Raw genomic sequence first — 20,613 nt, forward strand, 5'->3', positions numbered from 1 at the left:
TGTCAAAATTTTAAACGTACATAACTTTTGATGCAGCCTGTCTATACACACACACACACACACACACACACAATGATTATTTCTAAGAGAAGATGAATGGCAGGCAAATAGGAGTGAATGGGTAAGTTTCTCTTCATTTATACCTCTATACACATTTTGAATTTCATACCATCTGCATATTGTACCTGTTTACAGTGACTCTAATTCAAAATTTTAAATGTATCATACCCTTTGACAAAACAATTCCAAAAATTGATATTTCTCAAAAAAAAAAAAATAATAAGGTACAAAGATACACATATGAGACTATTCGCTGCAGCACTATTTATAACAGTACAACTTTACAAGCAATGTGCAATATCAGGGGATGAAATAAATGATTGTTCATTCTTTTTTTTTTTTTAAGTTTATTTATTTGTTTTGAGAGAGAGAGACAGACAGAGAGAGAGCACATGAGCCAGCATGCAAGTGAGGGGGGCAGAGAGAGAGGAAGAGAGAGAGAATCCCAAGCGGACTCTGTGTCATCAGTGGAGAGCCCAACACAGGATTCAAACCCATGAACTGTGAGATCATGACCTGAGCTGAGATCAAGTCAGACACTTACATGACTAAGCCACCCAGGCGCCCCAATTATTGCTCGTTCTTAAAAAACTATGCAGCAATCTAAAAGTACTGACATAGAGCTGTATGTTCAGAAACACAAAGCTAAAATGTATTCAATTAGAAAGGTAAGCTAAAAAATACAAATGTAAACATATATTTCAACATACATGAAGTCACAAAGAGTTATTTCTCTAAGGACTGAGATGAAGGGAAGAACTTTCATTTTTACTTTACACACTTGAATATTCTCCCCAATTTAGTATCTTCTAAATATGTACAGGAGCACATATGACTTATGTCATAATATTTAAAACAAAACTTTCTTTAGCTAGACCAAACCAAACTTCTCACTGGCAATATAAGGAAAAACAGAGGAAAACTAGCATTCAAAAAGGGAATATTTGAAAATGACCATTCTTTTAAACAATAGGTATGTTGGTGTCTAAAAACAGAAAACTCTTCTGAATTTTTACATCCAACAATGTTGTAAAAGAAATGGTTTAAGTGGATGCCGGAAAACAAAAATGTTTGAATTATCTTTCATCTTTTTATTAATATCACTTGAACAAAGAAAGTAATTATCAATTCTTCTAGACTATTCTTAACTTTGGAAAATTAAGCCAAATGCATTCAAATAAAAACTACATTTTCATATTTTATTTCAGTAGCTCCATGAATAATAAATTCCCTAGTAAACTACCAGGATAGGTCCTCATTCATAAGGAGACATGTAATAGAATTTAGCCAACACTTTTTATGTTTTTTGGGCTTGTTTTAATAAATGCACTAACAATCAGCACAATAAATAGCTTCTTTTAAAAATATATTTCTGGTCTTTTCAACACATGGTGCTGCTGGAAAAACTGGATACCCACATGCAAAAGAATGAAGTGAGACCCTTACACCATGCACAAAAATTAACTCAAAATAGATCAAGGCTGCAACTATAAAATTCTTGGAAGAAAACTTTGGAGAAAATCTTCAAGACATTGGATTTGACAATGACTTCTCGGCACACCAAAATCACAGTCAACAAAAGAAAAAACAGGTAAACTGGACTTCAACAAAACTCAAAACTTTTGTGCATCAAAGGACACTATCAAAAAAGTGAAGAAGACAACAGAATGAAAGAAAATATTTGCAAATCACATCTGATAAGGGGTAAATATCCAAAATATGTAAGAAACTCTACACTTCAACTACAAAAAAAAAAAAAAAAAAAAAAGCCTAATTTGAAAATGAATAAAGGACTTGAATAGACATTTCTTCAAAGAAGATACACATATGGCCAATAAGCAAATGAAAAGATGCTCAGTCTCTTTAGTCCTTAAGGAAATGCAAATAAAAACCACAATAGGATACCACTTCACACAAACTAGAATGGCCATTATCAAAATAATAGAAAGTAGGGATACCTAGGTAGCTCAGTCCCTTGAGTATCAGGCTCTTGATTTTGGCTCAGGTCATGATCCCAGGGTTGTGGGATGGAGCTCTACTCGGGATCTGTGCTAAGCTTGGAACCTGCTTAAGATCCCTTATCCCCGCCCCTCCCCCTCTTCTCTTTCCCCAGCTCCCTCTCTCTAAATTAAAATTTTTTTCAATGTTTATTTTTTTGAGAGAGAGAGACAGAGCGGAAGCAGAGGAAGGGCAGAGAGAGAGTCAAAATCCAAAGCAGGCTCTAGGCTTTGAGCTGTCAGCACAGAGTCCAACCTGGGGCTTGAACCCATGAACCGTGAAATCATGACCTGAGCCAAAGTCAGCTGCTTAACCAACTGAGCCACCCGGGCACCCCTCTCTCTCTCTAAATTAAAAAAATAATACATTATTTTTTAATAACAGAAATTAACAACTGTCAGTAAGGATGTGGAAATAATGAAATTTTTGTGTATTTGTTGGTAAAAATGTGAAATGGTATGGCTGCTATAAAAACCAGTCCAGTAGTTCCTCAAAATGTTAAAAGATAGAATATACATAAAATCCAGCAATTTTCCTAGGTATATACCCAAAAGAAATGAAAGCAAAGACTTGAACAGATATTTATACACCAATGTTCACAGCAGCATTGTGAACTAGCCAAAAGGTGGAAACAACCCAAATGTCCAAAACATGAATGGATAAATAAAATGTAGTATATACATATCATTCCATTTTATAGGAAGGAAATAAATTCTGACATGCTACAACACATATGAACCTTAAAATAAGACACAACAATGACAAATATTCTATGATGCCCTCTAGAAGAGGCAAACTCATAAACACAAAAAGCAGGAGAGTAGTTATCAGTAGCTGACAGAAGCCAGCAATGAGGAATTATTATTTAATGGGTAAACGGTTGCTGTTTGAGATGATCAAATATTCTGGTGATGGATACTGGTAAATGCTGCATGATACTGAATGTGCTTATTATATCTCTATGCATAATTTAAAGTGGTTAAAATGATAAACTTTTATGCTTTATATATTTTACTACGATAAAAATACTGTATGTGAGAGTGACATTCAGCAGAATGATAGAGTGATGATCTCTGAAAGCCCCTCCTCAAAAAACAAAAAACAAAAAAATCATCAAGGACACTAGAAAAAAATCATCAATTTTTTTCCAAACTCTGGAAATTAACCAAAGGCTTACAAAATTCCAAATACCTTTATTCAAAATATGGCTAAATCCTGGTAGCAAAAATAACCTTCAAGACACTTTAACTTGCCCTATTGCTATCTACCTCTCCCAGCTGGTTTTTTTTTTTTTTCAAGAAAACCAGTAACTCTGAAATAAATGTAAATACCAGCAGACTAGAAATATTCCCAGGTGCTCTCTCCAGTTGAGCTGAATTAGATCATACTGTGCCAACAGCTTTTTCCTAGGTATCTTTGTCAAAAGAATCAGGAGCAATTGCTTAATATCTCAGTTGCTTGAAGTGGTGACAAACGTTGGACTCACATGAAGTGGCAAAAACATAAAAGAAAAAGCTTGGGAATGAGATGTCCATAACAGGTTTTGAAAGGCTCTCACATATTCCTTGGAATCTAAAAGGCCACATGCACAGTGTCCAGGGATGTGTTTAAGCTCAAGAAAAATCTTAGAAGGCCCTAACGCTCTCACTTCTGACTAACCTGACACTGTTCAAGCAAGAACTGAAGGCTACGGCAGAGTTGTAAACTGCCTGGGGAAGGCTCAAGGAGCACCCCAACATGTATACAAACACTCCTGGGGAAAAACAGGAGACTTTCTTAGACTCTCGAATTTAAGAAAATCTCTGTTTATTCATTAGCTGACCAATAAGTTAACAAGCAGAGACTTACGCTACATGGGACAAAGAATACAGACTTTAAAGAATTAGCACGGGAAAGTCACAAAACAACCACTCCAACAACAGACCCTGGTAAGGCAGAGACCCTGATTTCTAGAAGTGTCACATTATATTAATGAAAATGCCCAGTTATCAACAAAAATTTAAAAGACATACAAAAAAAAAAATGACTATATGGCCCACACTAAGGAAAAGAACAGTTAGTATATATAGTTCCTAAAATAGCCCAAGTATTGGACTTACTCCACAAAGACCTTAAATCAGCTATTTTAAATATATCCAAAAAACTAAAGGAAATCCTGTCTCACAAACTAAAGGAAACTTTGGGACTTACGACTCACCAGAGTCTCTTTATTAAAGAGAAAGAAATTATGGAAACGGACCAAATAGAAAAACCAGACTTAAACATACAATAACTGAAATTAAATATCCACTAGAAGGACTCAATAGCAGATTTTAGCTGACAGGGAAAAAAAAACACCTCAGTAAACTTGAAGATATGTCAACTGAGATTACCCAGTCTAAGGAACAGAAAGGAAGAGACTTGTGGGATGCTACAGAGTATCAATATACCTATCTGTCCAGAAGGAGAAGAAGGAAGAAAGAGACAGTTGTGTAATAAAGAATTTGTCTGGCTCCCTTGTTAAAGTAATCTCTTAATCCTGGAGTTTCCTGAGTAATAGGAGTGACATCTTTGTTATTCATGGTAGGCCCCTCAGACTTATACTAATAAGGTGACTCATGGTGGGCCTTTCAACAGTTCACACTAATGAAACAATTCAATGAAGGCTGCCCAAGGCAGAAAGACCAACCATGCGATTAGAGGTTTGGGGCTATAGTATCAGTCTGAACTCCGGCAACAGCAAAGAGGGGCTAGAGATGGAATTCAATTACATAGCCAATGACAATCAATCATGGCTACATAGGAAGCCCCCGTAAAAACTCTGGACACCAAAACTGGGCTGAGCTTCCTTGGCTGGCCATACCCCATGCATTACCACACACCAATGAACAGGAAGGATAATGTATCCTGACTTCATGGGGAGAAGATAACACAATCTTTGTTTGGAACCTTCCCAAACCTTGTCCTATGCACCTCACCCTTTGGCTGGTTCACATTTGCATTACTGTATCATCGTAACACAAATTGTAAGCATAGCATTATCCTGAGCTCTGTAAGCTCTTCTAGCAAATTACCAAAACTGAGGAGGATATTATGTACCCCTGCATTTTTATCCAGTTCATACTTATTAAGGGTGACCGGGGGACCCCCAAACTTGTGCCCACTGTCTGTCTGAAGTGAGGGCATGCTTGTGGGAAACTGTGTCCTTAAACTGTCAAATTTGGCCTAACTCTGAGTAGTTTGGTGTCAGAAGTCATTACAGGCAGAAATACTACTAGAAGAAATAATGACTGGAGAGCTCCTAATTTTGATATTTAAGAAATGTAATGTACTCCAGTAGGAAAACTCATAGTTCCATACCTAGACATAATTAATGACATGTCAAAAGTGAAACACAAAGAAAGGATCCTGAAAACAGAAAAGAGACTCTTAACCTCATAAGATTAACAGCTAATTTCCAAGAGAACCCAGAGATCAAATGGCAATGGAATGACATATTAAAAGTGCTAAAAGGAAGAGACAGTCAACCAAGAATTCCATATCCAGGCAAACTATCACTCAAAAGTGAAGGATAAACAAACACATTCCCAGAAAAACAAAAACAAAGAATTTTTCACTGGCATATGTAACCCAAAATAAACAGTAAGGAGATTCCCTGAAAATGAAAAGGCACACAAGATAATAAACTGAATCCCTACCAAAAAAAAAAAAAAAAAAAAGAGTACAAGTAAACGTAACTATATAGGTAAATATAAAAAGGGTCTGAATGTATTTTTGTTTGTAACTCTTTTTTCTATTTCACTTATGCGACAACAATAAAAGGCAACGCTTATAAACTGATACTGATGGGCATATAATAAAGATATAATTTGTATGACAATAACAACATAATGTGGGGAATAAACAGAGCTATATAAGAGCAAGGACTTGGTACACTAGTGAAATTAAGTTGGTATAAAAAATTTAACAACTATAGGGGTGCCTGGGTGGCTCAGTCAATTGAGTGACAGACTTCAGCTCAAGTCACAATCTTGCAGTTTTCAAGTTCAAGCTCTGCGACAGGCTCTGTGCTGCCAGCTCAGAGCCTGGAGCATGCTTCAGATTCTGAGTCTCCCTCTCTCTCTGCCCCTACCCCACTCACACTCTGTCTCTGTCTCTCCCAAAAATTAAACATTAAAAAAAAAAAAAAACTATAAAAACATTACATAAAAATCATAATATACCATATCAATAGATAAAGGACAAAACCACAGGATCACCACAAAAAAAGAATTTGACAAAATCTAACACACTTTGATGATTAAAAAAATTCAATAAACAAAGAACAGAAGAAAACTTCCATGAACTGACAAAGGGAATCCACAAAAACCCATGGCTAATATACTTACAGGTGAAAAAGTAAAGCTTTCCCCCCTAACATCAGGAAGAAAACAAGGTTGTCCATTTACAGTACTTTTATTCAGTATCCTACTAGGAAGTTCTAGCCAGGCAATTACACAGGAGGAAGAGGAGAAGGAGGAGGAGGAGGAAGAAGAGAAGAGAAGAAAAGGAGGAGAAGGAGGAGGAGGAGGAGAAGGAAGAGGAGGAGGAGGAGGAGGAGGAGGAGGAGGAAGAGGAGGAGGAAGAGGAGGAGGAAGAGGAGGAGGAAGAGGAGGAGGAGGAAGAGGAGGAGGAGGAAGAGGAGGAGGAGGAAGAGGAGGAGGAGGGGGTGAAGGAGAAGGAGGAGGAAGAGGATGAGGAGGAGGAGGAAGAAGAGAAGGAGGAGGAAGAGGATGAGGAGGAGGAGGGGGGGAGGAGAAGGAGGAGGAGGGGGAGGAGAGGGAGGAAGAGAAGAAGCAGGAGGAGGAGGGGAGGAAAAGGAGGAGGAGGAGGAAGAGGAGGAAGAGGAGGAAGAGGAGGAAGAGGAGGAGGAGGAGGAAGAGGAGGAGGAGGAGAAAGAGAAGGAGGAGGAGAAAGAGAAGGAGGAGGAGAAAGAGAAGGAGGAGGAAAAAGAGAAGGAGGAGGACAAAGAGAAGGAGGAGAAAGAGAAGAGGAGGAGTAGGAGAAGAGGAGAAGGAGGAAGGAGGGAGAGGAGGAGGAGGGGGGAGGAGGAGGAGGACGAGGAGGAGAAGGGAGAGGGAGGAGGAGGAGGAGGAGGGGGGAGGAGGAGGGGGGAGGAGGAGGGGGGAGGAGGAGGGGGGAGGAGGAGGAGGGGGAGGAGGAGGAGGAGAAGGGAGAGGGAGGGAGGAGGAGAAGGAGAGGGAGGAGGAGAAGGAGAGGGAGGAGGAGAAGGAGAGGGAGGAGGAGAAGGAGAGGGAGGAGGAGAAGGAGAGGGAGGAGGAGAAGGAGAGGGAGGAGGAGAAGGAGAGGGAGGAGGAGAAGGAGAGGGAGGAGGAGAAGGAGAGGGAGGACGAGAAGCAGAAGAAGGAGGAGGAGGGGGAAGAGGAGGAGAAGGAGGAGAAGGAAGAGGAGAAAGAGAAGGAGGAGGAGAAAGAGAAGGAGGAGGAGAAAGAGAAGGAGGAGGAGAAAAAGGAGGAGGAGGAGAAAAAGGAGGAGGAGGAAGAGAAGGAGGAAGAGGAAGAGAAAGAGAAGAGGAGGAGAAGGAGAAGGAGGAGGAGGAGGAGGAGGGGGAGGAGAGGGAGGAAGAGAAGAAGCAGGAGGAGGAGGGGAGGAGAAGGAGGAGGGGGAGGAGAAGGAGGAGGGGGAGGAGAAGGAGGAAGAGGAGGAGAAGGAGGAGAAGGAAGAGAAGGAGGAGGAGAAAGACAAGGAGGAGGAGAAAGACAAGGAGGAGGAGAAAGACAAGGAGGAGGAGAAAGACAAGGAGGAGAAAGAGAAGAGGAGGAGGAGGAGGAGGAGGAGGAGGAGGAAGAGGAGGAGGAGGAGGAGAAGAGGAGAAGGAGTAAGGAGGGAGAGGAGGAGGAGGGGGAGGATGAGGAGGGGGAGGACGAGGAGGAGAAGGGTGAGGGAGGAGGAGGAGGAGGGGGGAGGATGAGGAGGGGGAGGGAGAGGGAGGGGGGAGGAGGAGGGGGGAGGATGAGGAGGGGGGAGGATGAGGAGGGGGAGGGAGAGGGAGGGGGGAGGAGGAGGAGGAGGGGGAGGAGAGGGAGGAGGAGGGGGAGGAGAGGGAGGAGGAGGGGGAGGAGAGGGAGGAGGAGGAGGAGGGGGAGGAGGGGGAGGAGGAGAGGGAGGAGGAGAAGGAGAGGGAGGAGGGGCAGGAGGGGCAGGAGGGGGAGGAGGGGGAGGAGGGGCAGGAGGAGGAGGAGGAAGAGGAGGAGAAGGAGGAGAAGGAGAGGGAGGAGGAGAAGGAGAGGGAGGAGGGGCAGGAGGGGCAGGAGGGGGAGGAGGGGGAGGAGGGGGAGGAGGGGGAGGAGGAGGAGGGGGAAGAGGAGGAGAAGGAGGAGAAGGAAGAGGAGAAAGAGAAGGAGGAGGAGAAAGAAGGAGGAGAAGAAAGAGAAGGAGGAGGAGAAAGAGAAGGAGGAGGAGAAAAAGGAGGAGGAGGAGGAAGAGAAGGAGGAAGAGAAAGAGGAGGAGGAGAAGGAGGAGGAGGAGGAGGAAGAGCAGGAGGAGGAGGAGCAGAAGGAGAAGAAGAGAAAGACATCCTGATTGAAAAGGAAGAATCAATACTATGTTAGATGACATGCTTTTGTCATCATCTGTAAGATGACAATATTTTCCACATAGAAAGTTTAAAAAAAAAAAAGGCTATTAGAATAAAATGAGTTCAACAAGATTGCAGCATATAACATCAATACACAAAAATCAATTTTATTTCTATTCACTATCAATGAATGATCCAAAAATTAAATTAAGGGGCACCTGGGTGGCTCAGTCAGTTAAGCATCCAACTCCTGATTTCAGCATGTATCATGATCTCATGGTTCTGTGATTTTGAGCCCCACATTTGACTCTATGCTGAGAGTGTGAAGCCTGCCTGGGATTGTCTCTCCTCTCTCTCTGCCTCTCCCCAACTCACAAAGTGTCTCCCTCCCACCTCCCTCTCTCTCAAAATAAACATTTTAAAAGTTTTAAAAATATTAAATTAAGGAAATAATTCCACTTATAGCATCAAAAGGACAAAATACTAACAAATAAATTTAATGAAAAAAGTGTAGACTCCTTCATTGGAAACTACAAAACATCACTGAAAGAATAACAAGACCTAAATAAATGGAAATACATCCTGGGTTCATGGGTTAGAAAATTCAATATTGCCAAGATGTCAATACTCCTCAAACTGATCTATAGATTCAATGCAATTCTTATCAAAACCAAATGGTCCCTTTTGGCAGATACTGACAAGCTACTCCTACAATTCATAAAAAAAATGAAGGGGACACAGACAAGCCAAATAATCTTTTAAAAAAGTAAAAAAGAGAAAGAAAAACCCAAAGTTGGAAAGTTCATACTTGATTACAATGGTAGTCAAGACTGTGAGGGGGAAAAAAAAAAGGACCGTGAGGTATTTACATAAGAACAAATATATAGATGAATGGAAAACAAGACAGTTCAAAAATAAATCTATACATTGGAGCACCTGGCTGACTCGGTTGAGCACCTGACTCTTGATTTCGGCTCAGGTCATGATCCCAGGGTCATGTAACCAAGCCCTGCATTGGGCTCCACACTCAGTGTGGAGCCTGCTTAAGCTTCTCTCTCCCTCTGCCCCTCTCCCCTGTTCATGCACTTTCTTTCTAAAAAAATATAATAAAATAAATAAACCTATACATTAATGTTCAATTTAATTTTGACAAGGGTGCCATGACAATTTAATGTGAGAAGAGTATTCTTTTCAATAAATAGTATTGGGACAACTGAATATCATCCCAAAAGACATCCAGTTGCATGCCAAATTGGATAGGATTAAAAAAAAAAAAAAAAAAAAAGTGGACTCCTACCTCACACCATATAAAAAAACTAACTGAAAATACATCCAAGAACTAAATTTAAGAGGAAAAACTATAAAACAGAAGAAACACAGGGATAAATCTTCGAGGCCCAGAATTAAGCAATAATTTTGTACATACGGCACAAACAGCACAAGGAACAAAAGAAAAAAAAAAACAAATTGGACCTAATCAAAATTTAAAACATCTGTGCTTTAGAAGACACCACCAAGAAAGTGAAAAGACAAACCATGAAATTACAGAAAATATTGGCAAATCCTATACATAAGGGATTGGTACCCAGAACACATACAGAACTCATAACAGTAACAAAACAAGTAGCCCAATTAAACACAGGCAAATAATTTTAATAGACATTTCTCCAAAAAAGATATAAGTGTTCAATAAACATGGGAAACAAAGCTCAACCTTATTCATGTTTGAGTAATGCAAGTCAAAACCACAATGCAATACCACTTCATACCCATTAGGATATAATCAAAGAAACACCCAGTATCGATTGTTGGCTAGAATGTGGAAAAAGTAGATAGAACCTGCACACATTGTTGGTAGCAAAGTATAATGCTTTGGTGCTGCCCCTTTGGAAAACAGTCGAGCAGTTCCTCAAACTGTTGAAAACAGAATTACTACATAAATAGGCAATTCCACTTCTACGTAGAATGGACACACAAGACAAATAAGAACACGTCTACACAAAAACTTGTGTTTGATTGTCTACGGCAGCATTATTCACAGTAGCCAAAAAATGGAAACCTAAATATACATCAACTGATGAATGGATTTTTAAAATGTGGTACATCCATTCTAGGAACTATTATTTGGCCATAAAAAGAAATGAAGTACTGATACATGCTCCATCAGGGATAAACCTTAAAAACATTATGCTAAGTGAAAGAAATCAGACATATAAGACCACATATTCAATGATTCCATTTATATTAAATGTCTCAAATAGGCAAATCCATGAAGAAAATATATTTGTGGTTGCCAGGGGCTACTGTAGGGGAAATTGGGAGAGTGAATGCTACAGTGTGTTGGATTTTCGAGGGGTGGTAATAATGTTCTAACATTAGACAGAGGTGACAGTTGCATAAACTCTATGTATACACTAAAAACACTGAACTTTCCACTTTAAAAGATTGAGTTTTATGGCACGTGAATTACCCGTCTCAGCAGTAAATGTATGTGTATATAAATATTTGAGTCTTTCCTAAGTCAAAATTCCTTACAAGTAAAACAAATGTCTCTTAGAAATGCTAACTACTTTAAAATGTTTTAAACAAACATTTAAACATTTAATCTTGAAAACAATAAACTTAGCTGTTTCAAATACAATGCACAAAGTCTCATGAATATTCTCAATATAGCAGAACTTGCTGGGAGTCTACAAACCAACTATAAGTGGTGTAAATACTTACAGAATGTTCTTGCTTACTACAGAGACTACAAAAACATAAGCAAACCATTCTCTTTCAAAATCAGCCTTGAAATACCACTCACCAAGTATACTGCTCTCTGGAAAAAGGTTGTGGTCTCCAGGATTTTGTGCATTGTAATGGTTTCCAACTCATCAGGATCTAGCTGTTCCTTTTCAAAGGGCATTCCGTTGAACAGAACAACAGGCAGTGGACCAACCCCAGTCTGCTCATAGTAGCCTCTCGCTTCCTGAAACACAAGGGACCACAAACAACGTGTTTTGTCCTTTGTGAGACAAACAGAACAAAGCATATTTTTCATACATATGTGTGCTAACAAAAAAAGCAAAATCAACAGAAATATAATTACCAAGAAATAACTAAAAATATTTTAAAAATGTCAGAAGTGACATAATTAATATCCTACTGGGTAATCTGGAATTGAATTATTGAGTTTTTGTAAAACCACAAAACCTTGCCAATTAGAAAGTGATTTGGGGGTGAGGGTACTTTGAAGCTGTCCAGGCTACCAAACCTTAATTACATATACTATAGCTAAGATTGTAAAAACACACCCTTTAACAACGATGGAGACACTGTATCTTGGCTATCCAAAGCAGTAGCCACTAACCACATGTAACTACTGAGCACCTAAAATTAATTAATTTCCATTTTAAAAGCCACATGTGAGAAAAAAAAAGCCACATGTGGCTAGAGGCTACATAATGCGCAGCACAATGACAGACTGCTGTAAATTATGAGTGCTCCTGTGCAGACAGCCTGAGATGAAATATTTACACTCCAATCTAAATTAAAGAGGATCTGTGTCATTAACAAAGAAATTACACTTTTAAAAAACAAAACAAGGCTGATGGGAAGACAGTGCTTAAAAATTGCTCCAAAATATACTAAACCTCATCTTCTTCTAAGACAAAAGAGGTTCCTTTCCAGGGAAATGCCAGGCCAACAAAAAGGCAAACAAGCCTACAATGAAGAGTCTTCTCTGATTGTCAATATAGGTTCATTCCCCCTAGATATCAACCACAGACCCAAGACTAGCTTGCCAGAGTAAAACCCACATTACTACGCAAGATGTAAAAAGCATTCCTTAAAACATTCTTGTTAGACATCTTTTAACTGATACTTTCTGAAAATAGTAGAATTATATATAGCCTCTATTGTAGATATCACAAATAGAAAAGTACTTCAGCTGGATAACTGGTAATCAGCAGCAGCAACAGACTGGTTAGTTTCTAATCAGACCTGGCCACAGTAGTATCTGATGGGACAGACTTACCAGATGGACTCTGATATGGCACAAGGAGAAAGGCCTTCTAGGTTCATTTCTGCCATTTCTATCTACCATAGTATAAACTTTTAAAATTTACACTTACAAAATTCTTACCATGTTAATTCTGTTCTTTGATGTCTCAACTATTTCGAAGATATTCATCAAAAACTCAATTCTAATATACTCTGAGTTTTGAAAATAATCCCCCCAACAAAACAAAACAAAACAATACCCACATTATAACTCTAAGCGACAATAAGTGACATTGGTTTTCTCTGGAAATGGCAACTAAGTGAAAATCAGGAGAGAGACATGTTTTGACTATATACCTTCTTTCCTGCAAAGCATAAATAACTTACCAGACCAAATAACAGAATGTAGCCTAATTACCAAAAGCCAAACTTAAAAAATACATATGAGAAGTTCTATCAATAACTAAAAATGTTAATTATAAATAATTTTAAAACCTTAATAATTACAGGTAAGGTCTTATGAATGAGCTATTCAAATGGTAACAGATTAATAAGGACCCAGAGTTAACATGCCAAATGCAAAACGTCTTTATGTATAAGGTAGAAATTAAATATCACTATCTTACTAGCTTGAAAGATACAAATATACACCTATAGACTATCTTATCTTCAGTTTATAAATTCTACTTTAATTGTACTGCCTAGTTTTAAAAATAATTACACTTTCAAATACACAGAGGATATCATAGCTTCAGATTTATAACAAAAGATACAGAAATTTATAAGTGTAGTAACAACTGCTAAATGAAATCATTCCTCCTTTAAAAAACTTTCAAAAGAATCTTCTCTTGGGTTTTTTCATATGCAGAGGTACAACTCCTACACTTTTGAAAATCTTATTAATCATTAGATTCTTAGGACTTCTGGGAATCTCACAACATCCCTGTCATGAAAGTATATGTTTACCCAAGCAGCTGGGAAATTAAGTGGCATAAATACAAAGAAGATGATCTGCTTACATGGGAAGGGCCTCTAATCAGTTCTTTTCTTGGAAAAGAACCAAGTCTAAGGAAATTACTGAGGAGCTAGGTCTGTTATACATTTATTTGACTCCTCAGTAAAATCAAGATTTCAACACATGTGAAAAATATCCTTTTTCCCAATATGTCTAATATTTTTCAAGAAAATACAATCATCCACAATAAAAAGACAATTATATACTGCTTCTTCGTAGGATGAGAGAAAATTAAAGTGAAACGTTTTCCAGGTGGGGGGATGGGTGAACAGAATCACTTATGATGAGCGCCAAGTAATGTTGAACCATTATATTGTACACCTGAAGCTAATATAATACTGTATGTTAATTACACTTGAATTAAAAAATTTGGAGGCACCTGAGTGGCTCAGTCGGTTGAGCATCCAACTTCGGCTCAGGTTATGATCTCGTGGTTCATGAGTTCAAGGCCCACATCAGGCTCTCTGCTGTCAGCACAGAGCCTGCTTTGGATCCTCTATTCCCCTCTCTGACCCTCCCCACTTGTGCTCTCTCAAAAATAAATAAAACATTAAAGATAAATTTTTTAAAAAAACAACATAAGATCTAATGTTAACGTGGTAAAAAGCAAGCAAGCACATTGGGAGAAAATCCAGCATTTCTCTAAGGGAAAAAAAATAATAAAGCTAGACATTTTCCAAATGTAAAATATGAGAAAACTTCATGAACTCCCTCAATTCTTTGGTATTACCAAAGTGGTCCTTCTTTTATTTCACCTATTCTTTTTTTACAGAGTGCTACTCTTGCTGTTTGTGCCTATCTGGAAAATCACTGGGTACCACATCAGTTTTATTTGATTTTAAAAACCACATAAGGCAACTGAGTGAATGGAAGAATGCAATACAACAATGGGATGCTCTTCAGCCCTCAGTAGATCTCATGACCAGCTGCAACCCAAAACCTGGCCTGATACACCTTAAAACAAGGGGACTGAACACTAAAGCAGAAGTGACATCAGTATTGTGGCTGAACAGGACATCCCTCATTGGTGGCCCCCAATCCTGAACAACAATTTGGTATCTATCCACAACAAAAGTGCCTTTGTGGAAGCCTTGGAATCCAGCACCATATGCCAAGGAAACCAGAAGAAGGCTCACCCACCTGAGCATCAGGTAACAGGCATACAGACTTCAACCCTAGCTGTGGACCCTACGTTGGCTCATTAACTGGCTCCACCTTCTCCCAGCCATAGTGTGAGGAGCCCTAGAAAAAACTGTCTTAAACAATCACCTTCAGACAAGACAGTCTTTGTGTAAGTCCAGGTTTCCAGCACAGAAGTTCCAATACACCACTCGAGCAAAAAAAAATACGAGATTGGATGCACTGGAGAAGAAGATCCACCCTCTGCCAAAGGAGCAAGAGAGATCTACTGGGCCCATGATTTCTCCTGTAGGGGTAACTGAGAACAAGTGAGCAAACACTCAACTTCCCCAGCTATATGGGACATTGCCAAAGAGGCTCATTTCTCTCTCACCCCATCGAGAGTACTCAATTGTGAGCTGCGTGACTGAGAATAGAAAGACGCTGGGGGAGGGCTGCAGACAGTACTCTCAGAAAGCATTTAAAGGGGATGGATCCTAGGGCACCTGGATGACTCAGTCGGTTAAGCATCCACCTTTGGCTCAGATCTCATGCTTCGTGGGTTTGAGCCCTGCATCAGGCTCTGTGCTGACAGCTTGGAGCTTGGAGCCTGCTTCAGATTTTGTGTCTCCCTCTCTGCTCCTCCCCCACTCGCACTCTGTCTCTCTCTCAGAAATAAACATTCAAAAATAAAAAAAATAAAGGGGATGGATCCCAATTACTCTATCACGGACTCCCATCAAGAAGCCACCCATGAGCTACTGTGGACACTTCATCCACAGATCCCACCAAATGGCTACAGGCAGACACTCACAGCACTCGGCTCACCTCACCCACACTCACCCTCCCCCTGTAGCCAGCTCCATGTGTATGCTCCTGACAGTGTTGGCAAGAGTGAATTTTGCCAGATGGCTAGGGAGCAAGCACAGAAAGCCAGCCCAAACACGTGGGCCAGAGACAGACAAAATACATGAGCTTTAGGGCCACCTTGGGGAAAATAAAAGAAAGGCAGTCAGCACCCAGCCTTGGGCACTGTAGAATTGAGAAGTTACACATGCTTAAGAATTCTGTACAAGAAAGAACAAGTATGGAGCATATGTATCCACAGATGGCCTAAGAAAGCCTCAGAATTCCTAGCAGGTCTGACAGAAAGTACTTCTCTCCCAAAGGCAGTTAGTAAAGACTGCAGGAGATGACTGCTATCTCAAATGCAAAGAAAGCAACACAAAACTACAAGGAACATCAAGAAAGCGTGATAGCATCAAAGGATTGCAATAATCTTTCAGTAACCAATTTCAAAGAAATAGATATTTGTGATTTACCCAATAAAGAATTCAAAAAAAATTGTTTAAAGGGAAATTCAATTACCTACAAGAAAACACAGGAAGATAATTCAACAACATCAAAAAACCACAAACAAAATCACAAGTTTAGCAAGAAGTGAGAGAAATCAGGGGCACCTGGGTGGCTTAGTCGGTTAAGCATCCGACTTCAGCTCAGGTCATGATCTCACGGTCCATGAGTTCGAGCCCCACGTCGGGCTCTGTGCTGACAGCTCAGAGCCTGGAGCCTGCTTTGGATTCTGTCTCCCTCTCTCTCTGACCCTCCCCCATTCATGCTCTGTCTCTGTCTCAAAAATAAATAAACATTAAAAAAAATTAAAAAAAAAAAAAAAAGAAGAGAGAGAAATCATAAAAAAAGAACCAAACAGATACTCTGGAGCCAAAGAATACAACAAATGAAAGGAAAAATGAAATACCATTAATATCAGAATAGATCAGTGCTCGCTTCGGCAGCACATACACTAAAATTGGAACGATGCAGAGATTAGCATGGCCCCTACACAAGGATGACATTCAAATTTGTGACGCATTCCAGATTTTTCTGAGATACCACCTCACACCAGTCAGAGTAGTTTAAATGAACAAATCAGGAGACTATAGATGCTGGTGAGGATGTGGAGAAACAGGAACCCTTTGCACTATTGGTGGAAATGCAAACTGGTGCAGCCACTCTGGAAAACAGTGCAGAGGTTCCACAAAAAATTAAAAATAGATCTACCCTATGACCCAGCAATAGCACTGCTAGGAATTTACCCAAGGGATACAGGAACGCTGATGCATAGAGGCACATGTACCCCAATGTTTATAGCAGCACTTTCAACAATAGCCAAATTATGGAAAGAGCCTAAATGTCCATCAACTGGTGAATGGATAAAGAAGATGTGGTTTATATACATAACAGAATACTACCTGGCAATGAGAAAGAATGAAACCATGTCATTTGCAGCAACATGGATGGAACTGGAAAGTATTATGCTGAGTAAAATAAGTCAGTCAGAGGACAGATACCATGTTTTCACTCATATGTGGAACTTGAGAAACTTAACAGAAGACCATGGGGGAAGGGAAAGGAAAAAATAGTTACAGAGAGGGAGGCAAACCATAAGAGACTCTTAAATACAGAGAACAAACTGAGGGTAGGTGGGGGAGTGGGGGGGGGGGGGGTGGGGGAGAGGGGAAAATGGGTGATGGGCATCGAGGACGGCAGTTGTTGGGATGAGCACTGGGTGTTATATGTAAGCCAATTTGACAATAAATTCTATTCATAATAAAAATAAATAAATACAATTTAAGCAAAAAAAAAAAAAAAAAAGCAAAAACAGTATCAGACTAGATCAGGGGTACCTGGGTGGTTCAGTCAGTTAAGCGTCCAACGCTTGATTTCAGCTCAGGTCATAATCTCATGGCTCGTGAGTTCAAGCCCCACATTGGGCTCTGTGCTAACAGCTCAGAGCAAAAAGCCTGCTTCAGATTCTCTGTCTCCCTCTCTGCCTCTCCCCTGCTCAGGCTCTATCCCTCTCTCAAAAATAAACAAACATTAAGAAAAAAGCTTTAAAAAAACAAAAAAACCTTATTTAAAGAAATAATGGCTGAGAACTCCCCAAATCTAGGGAAAGATTTGATCAAGGTCATGACGCTTATAGGTCACCAAATAAAATCAACTTAAAGAAATCCTCTGCAAGATACATCATAATAATAAAACTGTCAAAAATCAAAGACAAAGATAGAATCTTGAAAGCAGCAAAAGAAAACATGCTTCCCTTACCAGGGAAGGCTCGGAGCAGATTTCTCAAAAGAAACCTTCCCAACCACAAAAGAGTGGGATGATATCAAAGTGCTGAAAGATAAATACTGCTAACCAAGAACACACTACCTGCCAGAGTTATCCTTTAGAAATGAAGGAGAGGTAAAGACTTTTCCCAAACAGAAGGTGAGATACTTCAGCACCACTAAACCTGTCTTACAAGACATGGTGAAAGGAGTTGTGAAATGAAAGATGATTAACTAGTGACATAAAAACACACAAAAATATACAATACACTGGTAAAGGTAGGTATATAGTTAAATTAAGAATATTCTATGGGCGCCTGGGTGGCTCAGTTGGTTAAGCGTCTGACTTTGGCCCAGGTCATGATCCCACAGTTAGTGAGTTCGAGCTCCACATTGGGCTCTCTGCTGTCAGCAAGAAGCCTGCTTCAGATCCCCTGCCTCACTCTCTCTCTCTGCCTCTCTCCCCTGCTCACGCTCACGTTCTCTCTCTCAAAAACAAACAAACCAAAAAGAATATTCTAATAACCGCTGGGTTAACCACTTAATAACTCTAATATAAAAGTTAAAGGGCAAAAGTATTAAGAATAACGATAGCTATAATACTTGGTTAAGGAATACACAACATAAAAAGAGATAAACTGTGGCATCAAAAACAGAAACCAGGAGGGGTGCCTGGGTGGCTGTCAGCTGAGCAACCAACTCCTGATTTTGGCTCAGAAAATGATTTCACAGTTCACGAGATTGAGTCCCACATGGGGTTCCTCACTAAGCATGGTGCCTACTTGGGATTCTCTCTCTCTCCCTCTGTCTCTGCCCCTCCCCCGCCTCTCGAAAAAAAAATAAACTTAAAAAAAAATCAAATGGGGAAGGAGTAAAAAAGGGTAGAGTCTTTGTATGCAATCAAAGTTGTTACCTGCATAAAACAGACACTATATCTATAAGATGTTTTACGTAAGCCTCATAGTTCTTGCTAAATAGTGTTTTGTTCAATCCCTCTAAAACCTGGAACAACTTAGAATAGATCTCTTAACCAAACTCAACTAACCAAGTTAATAGCAACAAATACTAGCTAATAAAGCACGCTGACCTCTAACTCTAGTGAGCTACTCTCTAGAATGCACACACTTTTCTCCCCTCATTTGGGCTAAATGTTTACCAAAGATCAGATATATCTGTTCCCAAGCCAAATATTTTTCTCAGTTAGATAACATCATTTAATATTATGCAACCAATAAAATATGATTACAAAAAGAAAAAGCTGGTCCTCCTCAAGAAAACAAATCAAATGACTAGAAATTCAAAAAGATGACAGGCTAAAAATAAGTGATGCTAAACTAGATGTGGGTAAGACTACTATAAAAGACTTGGGAGGGAGATTATAAAAATCTAGAAGAATTCTGTACCCAGATGAAAAAGAAAGTATAAACAATTCATTATGAGTACAGTTTCTAAAGGGATCACAACTCAGATCTCCAAACAAAAGAACCAAAGGCCTTGTCAAAAGTAAAAAAAAAAAAAAAAAGTTGGTAAATAAATACACTTTTATTGTTTTAAATCAAAACATCTCAGGGGTGCCTGGGTGGCTCAGTCAGTTAAGTGTCCAACTTTGGCTCAGGTCATGATCTCACAGTTCGTGGGTTCGAGCCCTGCATTGGGCTCTGTGCTGACAGCTCAGAGCCTGGAGTCTGCTTCAGATTCTGTCTCCCTCTCTTTCTGCCCCTCCCCTGCTCGCTCTTTGTTTCTCTCTCTCTCTGTCAAAAATAAATAAACATTAAAAAAAATTTTTTTTAAATAAAACATCTCAGAAATGTATTTTGATTTCTTGCCTGCACATTTATTTTCAATAAACTGACTACCTTGTTTCTGCTTGCGATAAAGGTCCTTTTACTGTATTTCATGTCTCACAAGAAATAGTATTATTTTTAAAATTTTTTTTTTCAACGTTTTTATTTATTTTTGGGACAGAGAGAGACAGAGCATGAACGGGGGAGGGGCAGAGAGAGAGAGGGAGACACAGAATCGGAAACAGGCTCCAGGCTCCGAGCCATCAGCCCAGAGCCCGACGCGGGGCTCGAACCCACGGACCGCGAGATCGTGACCTGGCTGAAGTCGGACGCTTAACCGACTGCGCCACCCAGGCACCCCAGAAATAGTATTATTTTTAAATAAAAATTTAAAATATTTCCCTATATCTTTATTACCACACTTTGCCATTCTGTTTATTGTATTCCTAAATATATTTTTATCTTTAGCCTAAACAACTAAATAAATGATACACATCAATAGGATACATCATAACCTGCTAAGCATGCATTATATATTTCTAATAGCTTTTATGTGTTACATATATCACAAAGTACTACCACTGCACTGCGAAAAAGAAATTTGTTTTTCAATTTAATAGTTAACATGCCAGCTAAAAATCAATGATATCTTTACAAAATTGAAATATAAACTTCATTTGCAAACACAGACAAGTGACCTGGTTTTTAAACTGTTAAATGAGAAGTACCTAAATACTTTTACTACCTTTTTTAATTACAATTCCCCCCAAAAAAGAGATAAGGAAAATATAGCATTGTGGTCCAATGAGAAGTGCCAAAGCAGTTCTTACCTTCCGATTCTGATCATAAGCAGAGTCAATCCCCAAAATGCTATTCACTTCGACATACGGATACTTCTTTTCCAGGACACTGACCACATGTTCAACTTTTACTTTTTCTCCAGTCCTTACTTTGTTATAGATCTGAAGAAAGAAAAACCGGGTA

General features: G+C 39.5%; 1 protein-coding gene and 1 non-coding gene across 3 annotated transcripts in view; one reads left to right on the forward strand and one right to left on the reverse strand.

Annotated features, from left to right (window-relative positions):
* UGGT1 (UDP-glucose glycoprotein glucosyltransferase 1) overlaps positions 1-20,613 on the reverse strand; it is a 113,895-nt gene that overhangs the window by 50,085 nt on the left and 43,197 nt on the right. For both annotated transcript variants that reach the window (XM_045033558.1, XM_045033557.1), the window contains exons 17-18: positions 20,460-20,591; positions 11,421-11,585 (exon numbers count right to left, since the gene is read on the reverse strand). In XM_045033558.1, the coding sequence (XP_044889493.1) occupies positions 11,421-11,585; positions 20,460-20,591 (297 nt within the window). The remainder of the gene's footprint in view (positions 1-11,420; positions 11,586-20,459; positions 20,592-20,613) is intronic.
* On the forward strand, positions 16,513-16,616 carry LOC111562042. Its single transcript, XR_002745102.2, has one exon. It is a non-coding gene; the product is annotated as a U6 spliceosomal RNA (small nuclear RNA).

This window comes from Felis catus, chromosome C1 (assembly GCF_018350175.1).
Source record: "Felis catus isolate Fca126 chromosome C1, F.catus_Fca126_mat1.0, whole genome shotgun sequence".
NCBI classification, from domain to species: Eukaryota; Metazoa; Chordata; class Mammalia; order Carnivora; family Felidae; genus Felis; species Felis catus.